General features: G+C 29.0%; 1 protein-coding gene across 1 annotated transcript; it reads left to right on the top strand.

Moving 5' to 3' along the window:
• The first annotated feature begins 6,640 nt into the window (after positions 1 to 6,640).
• On the top strand, positions 6,641 to 10,353 carry LOC103494482 (probable protein phosphatase 2C 34). Its single transcript, XM_008455685.3, has 6 exons — positions 6,641 to 6,944; positions 8,343 to 8,666; positions 8,748 to 9,050; positions 9,457 to 9,574; positions 9,657 to 9,880; positions 10,038 to 10,353. The coding sequence occupies exons 2-6, from the start codon at positions 8,415 to 8,417 to the stop codon at positions 10,242 to 10,244; spliced, it is 1,104 nt and encodes a 367-aa protein (XP_008453907.1). The 5' UTR covers positions 6,641 to 6,944; positions 8,343 to 8,414; the 3' UTR covers positions 10,245 to 10,353.
• Positions 10,354 to 10,468: the final 115 nt, after the last annotated feature.

The following is a 10,468-nucleotide window of genomic DNA, read 5'->3' as shown; positions in this document are numbered from 1 at the left end:
TATAAATTCCTATCCATTTTTATTTTTTTTTAAACCATAACAATATTTTCATCAAATGTTGATATATTTTGTCCAAAACGAAAGAAAAAAAACTCAAATAAAGCTTTGCAATTAATTTTGTGTACCAAATATTCTACAATTTCAAAGTAAAATTCTTTCTCTCATGAATATATTACGATGCAAAAGAATTTTTTTTATTTATGAGACGTGTTTGTTGCGTTCTTTATTAGAAAGTAAGAAAACCATCCATTATTTTTTTCGAAAAAAAACTAGGAATCAACTAACTAAATTTTTCTTTTTGTAGTGATTGTTTATAGTGAAATTCAACATTATTGGACCAATTAATAGTGGAAAGATTAAAAAGAATATTACTTTATTTGTTATTCACAATTATGTTTAAACATCTTTAATGATTTAAGAAACGAATAAAATAAATTATCCAAATATAAACCTTTGGTATTGTTTTTAATTGAGGGAATCCGATCCTTTTAAAAGTGGCTTTAAATTTACTTTAATAATATAATTTTTGATCTCCACTTTCCATGGCCTAATAATATATATAAAATATAATATATATATATATATATATATATATATATATATATATATATATAAAAACCAATATATTTTCAATACCTTAGAATTCAAATCAACAATGAGAATTAATATATAGATATCCAAAAATAGAGCTTAGGAAATCTTGTGGACTTATCTCAAAAAAGAAAAGATCAAGAAAAGCAATCAAAATTGGGTTTTCTTTCCTTAAAAGAATTAACAAAAATAATTGGGTCCATTGTGTATATATAATTTTGATATTTTCTTTTCCAATAATAATAATAATAATCAAACCACTTTAAATGTTAATTAAAATTTGGTTACGTTGAAGGCATACTTTAGTCAATAATATATATATATATATATATATATATATATATATATATATATATATATATATATATATACATATATGCTTCTTCGACATCAGTTATTGATGTGATCACATTTTTAAAGATTATATAATTGCTTAGTTTTTTAAGAATACGTATGTTTGATCTCCAAATTGTTAAATCATATATTTTGTTGTTACTGAAAATTTTTACTTTTTATAATAACTTTATTTTGATTCTTTTAACTTTTTAGAATACATATTTTAGTATATGAATTTTTAGAAAATGGGTTTAGAAGTCCATACGATAAATTTGTGTTGTTATTTTTAAATCTAGGAAATAGTTTTTAGAAAGGCTATTTTTTTCAAAAAAAAAAAAAATGTAATAAATCGACAAAATATTTATAAATGTATAGTAATTTTGAAAATGGAAAAAACTCACGAGCCCACAAAGTAAAATAGCAAAATTATCCTAGTTAACACACGATAAATTGGCTACACGCGCGCGATACAAGATTGTATATTTTAGCTATTTTACATGTGTAGATTCAGTAAAATTTGAACCTGGATTGGAAAGGGTCAGTCAGAATAACCACTAAGCTAGCTATAAATATTAAAAAATTAAATAGTTTTCTTTATATATATTATATAAAGACAATAAAGTTGAGGGGGCTCGAGCCTCCTAGGTCTATGCTAAATCCGCTGGTGTGTAGATTTTGATATACGATCTCGAGCATACTATGCTTTAAGATGCTCTCTAGGATGAAAGAATTGATCTTCATTTAGTTATATATCGTATCTTGGGCCTTAGTAGCACCGAAATGACTTGGAATAAAAGAATTATGTTTTTATTTTATTCGATCTCAAGCATACATTGCTCCAAGATATCCCGGCATGAAAGGCTTATGCCTTTAATTATTCGATCTTGAACCTTAATTGCATTGAGATGAAAGAATTCTACCTTTATTTTATTCGTTCTCGACCATATATTACCTCGAGATATTTTGGGATGAAAGACTTCTGGCTTTAGTTATTCGATCCCGAACCTTAATTGCATCGAGATGAATTTTATTTAGGTGGTCTTATCATGATTTGAATCTTATTTATTTCAAATTTAAATGGCTAATGTTTTCTTTCTCTTTTTTGTAAAACACACATTTTGCTTGCCTTTCCTCTTGTATAAAGCATATATTATGTTATTGGAGCTTGATAGTTTTGTATCTTAATTTCCACAAACCAACATTATCAAAATGATTATAAGTTGGAAAAATGAAAAGAGAAAAAGTGTTCAATTATCTCTAATGAAATATACTTGTCCATCAACTATTGGCCCATGCAAAGATTTTTATTTTGTTATCAATAATATAGTACTTAATATATATATATATATATATATATATGTATATGTGTGTGTGTGTATAATCATTCTTATCTTTTACTTTATGTTTTGTTTGGTCTTTTAATATTTATGGAAAGTAGGATACAAAATTCAAACACTTCAAAATTTTGATTATTTTAAAAGAAAATTTTGCATTATCATTTTCTTAATAAATTTTAAATATAATTGTGTTCATTTTAAGTTATCTTTTTTACAAATAATAATAATAATTATTGTTGTTGTTATTAGTTCTTTCTCAAAAAATCTATTACGATGATATCAACGTTTATATAATGATATTTTTTTTTCAAGTAAAATTATTAAACTCATTAATATAATATGGATACAACCTTTTGAAATATTTAAAAAATATAACAAAATTATTTGATAAATATTTTGACTTATTTTAAAATATATTTATATATAAAAAAAAATATCTCACATTCCAATAAAAATTTGGTATAAAAAAGATTATGATTAGTATTTAATGTATCGAGAGGTGGAAGATTTGTTATTTAAAAAATCAAATAAATAAGTTTGCATGGTTTAATTTGGTGTAAGAAACCATATACAGGTTGGCATATTATGATTGGGTTGTCTTTGTTATCATACTAACAAACCAAAATTAAATCATTTATATTCTCTTTGTTACAAATATTTTATATTTTCTTAATCCTTCAAAGAACAATAATTATATGCTTAATTAATCAAAGTTATGAACCAAAATTCAAAGCATATATTAAATTGTGAAGATCTGGACGGTGCCGTTTTATTAGTGCCTGGTGAATAACCTGCCACGTGTAAAGTTGATTTCTTGGGAAAAGCATTTTTGGGTGTTTATATATTTAAATTATCGTCTACTTTTATGCTTCAAAGTTTTACTAAATTACAAAATTATTATAAAAAAAAAAAAAAAAAAAGCCTCAAAAAGCTCGAACTTAATTTAGGTGGACTTTTAAAAAATATAAAAAGGTGGGGAAGTATTAACAATTTCGAAAACAGAAAAAGTCTAAAATCATATCGTGTAAAATAGTAAAAATGTTCTGTCAATTACGCCGTCAATAATATGTACGTAATATATTTGCTACACGATCGTTTAGATTTGACAATTATTTAATTCATGATCGTTTAGATGAGGCTACAATTTATTTTTTCAATTATATCGTTTAATTTTGTCATACAATCATTTAATTTGGTTACGTTTAAATTTAGTTACATGACTATTTAGATTTGATCGTATCCAAATCTAAACGATTTTTTTCTTCAAAATTTGGTTACACGATCGTTTAGGTTTGGCTAAACGATTTTTTTTTTAAAAAAATCTTTTGCTATACAATTTAGTTTTGGCTAAACGATTTTTTTAATTCTTTTGGTACACGATCGTTTACATTTGTCTAGCTCATGATTTATTTTTTTTACACGACCATTTACATTTGGCTCCAATCTAAATGATCTTTTTTAAGATTCTTTATACACGATCTTTTAGATTTTGCTACTTTTTTGTACATAGTCGTTTAAATTTGGTTACGTAAATTTAAACGACGTAAAAAAGAGGAGGAAAAGAAGAAAGACGATGGAAAGAAATTGCAGCAGAAAAAAAAAAAGGAAAAGAAGAAAGACAATAGAAAGATTAAACGACGTAAAAAAAGAATTAGAAAAGAAGAAAGACGATGGAAAGAAATCGCTGCAGAAAAAAAGAGGAGGAAAATAAGAAAGACGATGAATCACAGCGAGGAGGAAGACGATGAAAGAATCGCAGCGAGAAAAAGAAAGAAAGGTGGAAGAGCAAACCTGAAATATTAAAAAAATGGCTAATTTCATGGTCTTTATTACACGAACCGTAAAATAGTTTGGTGTTTTGTTACATTTATGAAAGTTTCCCTTAATTTAAACTCATTATAATTATTTGAATATATATATATATAACATAAAATTAAAGAAAATATTTATAGAATATAACAAAAAAATATATGATCAAATGATACAAGTTTTTACCTTATCAAAGGGGTAAACACGATAGATCGAAAACCGAGCCGATTGACCAAACCAAAGTCGGTCGGTTAGAAAATAAGAAAGATCAATCTGGGTTAGTTTCGAAAAGTTTTAAATTGAGAATTTGTAAATATTATTTTTAAGTTTTAAATCGATCCAATCGATCCACCCTTACTCTTCGATGTTGAGGTTGATTTAATACTTTACCAAATCAACTTAGGTTCATTTTTGTCAAAAACCAACTTCGACCGACGATCACCCCTAACTTACAGGATATTTAAAATATATTTTTAAAATGTTTTATTTTAAAAAATCATTTTCTTTAAAATGACAAAATAAATTTTCTTCTCAAATATATTTTGTTTTACTCTAATCAATTTGGATTGAAGATTGAATTCTACAAGCTACTAATTTTTCTTTTTGGAGAGGAAAATGCTTTCTATAATCTGGATTTATATTCTTTCTTAAATAAATGTTGAGTTTTTTTTTTAATTATTTTGTAATATAATGTACTTTTTTTTTTTTAATATTACCTTTAATTTATTTGATCTTTTTAATTATTTTTATTTTCTTTAAAATATGGTGATGCGTTTTTAAATACATCAAAATTGAACTAAAATATTTACAAAATACTATGATATCAATATTATCTTCAAATGATAGAATCGAAAGTTTGTTAATCTTTATTATTTATTTTATTATTCGGATATTGATTAATCTTTATTTCAACCTTTAATTACATCGACAAAAGATTATACAATACATATTAAATTAAACGATGTAGTCTTAAAGTTGAAGAATACAAAATATAACTGTGTCACGGATTAATATATAACTTATCATTACGAAACACAATCACCGTCATTAATTATTACATATACTTTACTTAATTGGTCTCACAAATTACGTACTTCATTTTATAAATCAAGATAACTCAATTACGCATCTAAATTTCTTTAACATCATCGTTCAAATGATAGCATGCATCAATCTCAATAAGATATTGAATAATAGTTTAAGACGTTTTCAACTTTAAACTAATAAAATATTGCTGTTGTTTTTAATTATATGAAAAACATAATACAACTTCTTAGACACATATTATAAAAATAGTTTGACACATCCAAAGTTTTACTTAAAAAAATTGTTGCCCAAAGTTGACCCAACCCTAATCAATTGGAACACTGCACATTTTGAAGACATTATTTACTTTTAATAACATATATTCTCACAACTGAATTATTTCATGATTGTTTTTATATAAAATCTTCTTATTCTTTTAAGGGTTTATTTTAGTGACATTTCATATTTCTAAAATTAAATAGGTTTGTTAGACAATTATTTAGGTTTAATTTGTTGGGTTTTTTTCAATAAACATCTTAAAATTCTTACCAAAATTTTGGAAAAAAATTAACAATTTTTTTTAAAAAAATATTCACTAAATTTGACTCCAATTTTTTTTCTTCTAAAAGATGGATAAAAACATAATATTAAAAGAATGAAAAACTTAAATCGTAATCGTACGAGGGTCGTGACTCTTCTATTTTGGAAGATGTTGGGTATGACTTCCGACTTTTTTTAGTAAGGGTGAGCTTTGATTGATTGAAGTCGCTTTTTTTTACTAAATTATTACTGAACTCATGGTAGTCGGTTTAGTAAATGTTTAAACCAACTCCGACCACGACCATAAAGAAGCACAAATGATCAATGGTTGGTCAATTTAGAGTGTTGTCGATTTGGATTTTTTCCAAACCAACAATGACCAATTACCTCCTTATCTCCAACCGATAATCTTTGATTTTGTCAACTTAATTTTTCAATCTGTCATGCTCACTCACATCTTGGTAACTTATTATTTCCTTTACTTACATGAGTTGAGATTTAAAGAGATTTTTTTTTTCTTTTTCCAAGAGATCGTTATTGGAATTTTGGGACTTGTTAAAATGATATTGTATTTTTTTGAATATCTAAATTTAACTACCGTCGTCTCAATCAATCTAAAATATAATTTATACATCGGTCTTTATTCCATTTTTTACCCAAACAAATATACTACCTATTCGAGAAACATTAATACCATAAAAATTATTATAATTGTCTAACTAATTTTGAGAAAAGAAAAAGGAACTTTAAAATTTATTAAAGTGAAATAACCTGTTGTAGTATTTTAACTTTATCTACACTTTAAATCTTAAAAAGACCAAATTGAGAATCGACTAGAAACACAAAATACAAAATAAATAACGATAATAATTGTTATTATTATCATTATTTTGTGAATTTTTTATTATTAGAATATGATAATATTTTTAAAATTTTAAATTATAATATTTGGTTTTGATTTTATTTGTTTTTCCAAAGTGAGTAAGGAATAAAAATAGAGCACATTTTACATCACATATAACCACACCACTCGATTACAGTTTTTCGTCGTACGTCCACTTTCGGTTTTTTCTTCCATTTTCTTCCTCATAAAATCCACACCCAATTATCATATCAAACACTCCATCAATCTCGGATTCCTTCTTCTTTCTTTCTTTCTTTCTTTCTTATGGATTCTCATCAATTCCTCTCCTTCTTCACTCCCACTTCCGACCCACTTCGCCGGAATCCCCACCCTCGCTCTCTTTTCCGGTCATTTCTTTGGATTTCGGCTCTCTGACTTGCCTCTCTTCTGAGAAATCCAAGGTTGCTTTTCTCGGATTTTTTTTTTTTTTTACTTTTGTTTTTGTTTTTGAGTTTTGGGTTTTTAATGGCTTTGATTTTTGTTCTTTTTTGGTATGTGAACCTGTTGATAGAATCAAAGTTATGAAATCTGGATTTTGATTTTTTTGATTTTCTTTTTTGTCTTCTCCTCAAATTTTCCTTCCCCTGTTAGTTGTTTGGTGAGTGAGAAAATTTTGAAGTGATTTTCTTTTGTGGGGGTTTTTTTTTTGGTTGGAGTTGGGGGAGGGGGGATTGTTCTAAGGGATTCTGCAATTTGGAGTTCTGATTGGAGAGTTTTTTTTAAGTGTTTGTGAAGTATGTAAGGTTAAAACTTTGTTCTACAAATCAGAGCATATGTTTTTGTTTGGGAGCTGAGAAATTTTTCAAAATAGTAATAATGGGAAAGTTTCCTCACAGTGAAAGTTGGGAAAATTTTCTCATAGGCGAAAAAGCTTTTGAAAAGTTATATCGATTAACAACAGGAAAAAAATTTCTCACAGTGAGAGAGAATGAATAGCTTTTTCTGTTTGGGAGCCGAGAAAAGTTCTTTAAGAAATAACAATAGAAAAAGAATTTCTCACTGTGAAAGAGAGAATGAATTACCTTAGCTTTTCTGTTTGCAAGCTGAGAAAAGTTAAAAAAAAATATGAACAGGAAAATAAGTTCTCACAGTGGAAGAGAGAATGAATACTTTTCTGTTTGGGAGCTGAGAAAAGTTCAAAAGACAAACAACAGGAAAATTTTCCACAGTGAAAGACAGAATAGTTTCTCTTCTTGGAGGATGAGAAAAGTTCAAAAGATCTATAAACAACAGGAACATTTTCTCACAGTGGAAGAAAGAAAGAATAGACTTTCTTCTGAACTGAGATGATATGTTGTGTATAACAAAGTTTCCCTCCTTGAATATCAAACAAGTGGGTTGATTTTTTTATTGATCCTTAGGCAAGTTGAGGATAGAAAATTTGTTTAACTTTCCAGCATTCTTGTCCTTTTTGTCTTGCATTTCTTCTTTTTTCTTAGCAGACCTACTCTATATTTTTTACTATATTCTTTCGGGTTTCAGCTGTTTATTGAGAATTCATGTTTACAGGCTTTGCATATACATTATGATAATGTCCTTACAAATTCACTGTGACATGTCATTTCCTGTTATAAAAAGTATAAGATTCTTAACTTTCTGAGTCGGATCCTGTCTTTTACTCAATAAAACCATTCCTTTTGACTCTCATGTCTCATAAACAACTGTTGTAAGTTTTGAGGCTGTTTGGAAGCTGTTTTTGCCCAACAGCTCTCTTTTTAATCTTTTTCTAATCTACAGTTTCTTAGTGCACATGCACATGGAATTGGATTTAAACTGATTTTAAGCAATTTGATGGTCAGAAATTGATTCTTTAAAAGGAAGAACCAAAGTTTGGGATCAGTGGGGTTGTGAAAATTGGAATTGTTGAACTGATGGGGCATTTCTCCACCATGTTCAATGGGCTCGCAAGGTCATTTTCGTTCAAGAAAGGTAGAAATTCCGGAAGTCTCGATGACGGGGGAGGGCGAGAATCTGCAAAAGCCATGTTAAAGGATGCCAAAAGGAAAGACTCGATATTATGCACCTCCGGTGTCCTCAATTCAGAAGGTTCGGATACTTTTGCTTCAGTGTTTTCAAAGAAAGGCGAAAAAGGAGTAAACCAAGACTGCTGCATTGTATGGGAGGTAAGAGAATCAATTGAATAAAGTAAAGCTTGTGAGGGTTTCCTTGTGCTAATATAAAAATTGCTTGTTTATTTTGTTTAGGAATTTGGTTGCCAAGAAGACATGATATTCTGTGGGATTTTCGATGGGCATGGACCATGGGGTCATTTTGTTGCTAAGACGGTAAGAGAATCATTGCCACCTTCTTTGCTGTGCCATTGGCAGCAAGGACTTGCTCAAGCTTTTCTTGACCCAGAATTGGATTTAGAAAAGAAGCATCAACGATATGATATATGGAAGCATTCTTATTTAAGAACTTGTGCTGCCATCGATCGCGAACTCGAGCAGCACCGTAAAATCGATACATTTTACAGTGGAACAACTGCCCTGTCCATTGTTAAACAGGTAAAATGGAGTTTTCTTTTTTAGTTGCTGATTATTGATCCAATTTGGTTTTATGTTTCTTGAGTAGGAAGAGTATCATAATCATCTATTGAAATTCTACCAACTCTGCATCCAACTCTGCATCTCTAATGCTATTCCAATATGTAGTCCAAGGATCTAGAAGATGAATGTTGGAAGATTAATTGGTTTATGTTTCACTTGGCTGAGTTGAATGTTAAAATACAAATACATCCGTTACTTCTTCTTCCAGACCTGCATCGGTGATATGTTTAACTATGCAATCGAATTCTAAATTGATGTTTTAGTTGACTGAATTCATATACTTTTGGCTTTTGATCTTCTTGGCAAGTAAGGACATTGATGCTTTGTTGTTCTGAAAAAACCAATCATTGTTATTCTTTTCCAGGGCGAACTAGTCGTTTTGGCCAATGTAGGTGACTCCCGAGCAGTTTTAGCTACTACTTCAGATGATGGAAGTGTAGTAGCGGTTCAGCTCACAGTTGATTTCAAACCAAACCTACCTCGTGAGTCTCTCTCTTCTCTCTATCTGGAAAATAAATGAAGTAGTTCGACTTTGTTTACTTATTGATCTTTAACCGTCTCCAGAGGAGGCCGAACGGATAATTCAATGCAATGGGAGGGTGTTTTGTTTAAGTGACGAGCCAGGAGTTCATAGAGTTTGGCTTCCAAACGAGGAATCACCAGGATTGGCGATGTCGAGAGCCTTTGGTGATTATTGTATTAAAGACTTTGGACTCATTTCTGTGCCAGAAGTGACACATAGAAGTATAACAAGCAGAGACCAATTCATTATATTGGCCACTGATGGGGTAAGTAAGAAGAACCATTTGTTTTGCAGCCAAAGGACTTTGTGATGACTTTACAAGACACCACATTAGTGTCTTCATAACTCGAAAATGACATCCCGAAAATTCAAAAAACTATTGAGAATTACGTGATAAACATAACTTTATTTATTTTCTTTAGGTATGGGATGTTGTCACCAACCAAGAAGCAGTGGAAATTGTATCGTCGACACCAGATAGAGCAAAAGCGTCAAAACGTCTGGTCGAGTGTGCAGTTCGGGCATGGAAGCGGAAGAGACGAGGCATTGCAATGGATGATATCTCAGCTATTTGCCTCTTCTTCCACTCCTCATCAGAGCAAGAACATCACCTTGTATCCCCACTATAGGAGAAAAGAACCAATAAGCAAAACATATTGTTGCTCTCCTTATTCCAATTGTAATATCATCATTTTTAATAGTTCATTAGAAAATGTCCAATTTTTCTCTTTTTTGTTGTTCACATATTAGCATTTCAATAGTTTCTTTTTGAGAATTTAAAGCCTTTCTTGGAAGCCAAAATAGATTAAAATTTCAATGTTATACCATCTTTGGCTTGGCATGCCCAAAAAGC

The sequence above is a fragment of the Cucumis melo genome, chromosome 5 (genome assembly GCF_025177605.1).
Source record: "Cucumis melo cultivar AY chromosome 5, USDA_Cmelo_AY_1.0, whole genome shotgun sequence".
Classification (NCBI taxonomy): Eukaryota; Viridiplantae; Streptophyta; class Magnoliopsida; order Cucurbitales; family Cucurbitaceae; genus Cucumis; species Cucumis melo.
The sequence above is the reverse complement of the archived record's forward strand: the minus strand, read 5'-3'. Positions and strand labels throughout refer to the sequence as shown.

What these genes read in the sequence shown, in the direction of transcription:
- LOC103494482 (XM_008455685.3), top strand. Translation starts at nt 8,415, where the DNA reads ATGGGGCATTTCTCCACCATGTTCAATGGGCTCGCAAGGTCATTTTCG. An exon ending in ACTGCTGCATTGTATGGGAG is followed by an intron (nt 8,667 to 8,747) that starts GTAAGAGAATCA and finishes TATTTTGTTTAG; the next exon opens with GAATTTGGTTGCCAAGAAGA. An exon ending in CCCTGTCCATTGTTAAACAG is followed by an intron (nt 9,051 to 9,456) that starts GTAAAATGGAGT and finishes ATTCTTTTCCAG; the next exon opens with GGCGAACTAGTCGTTTTGGC.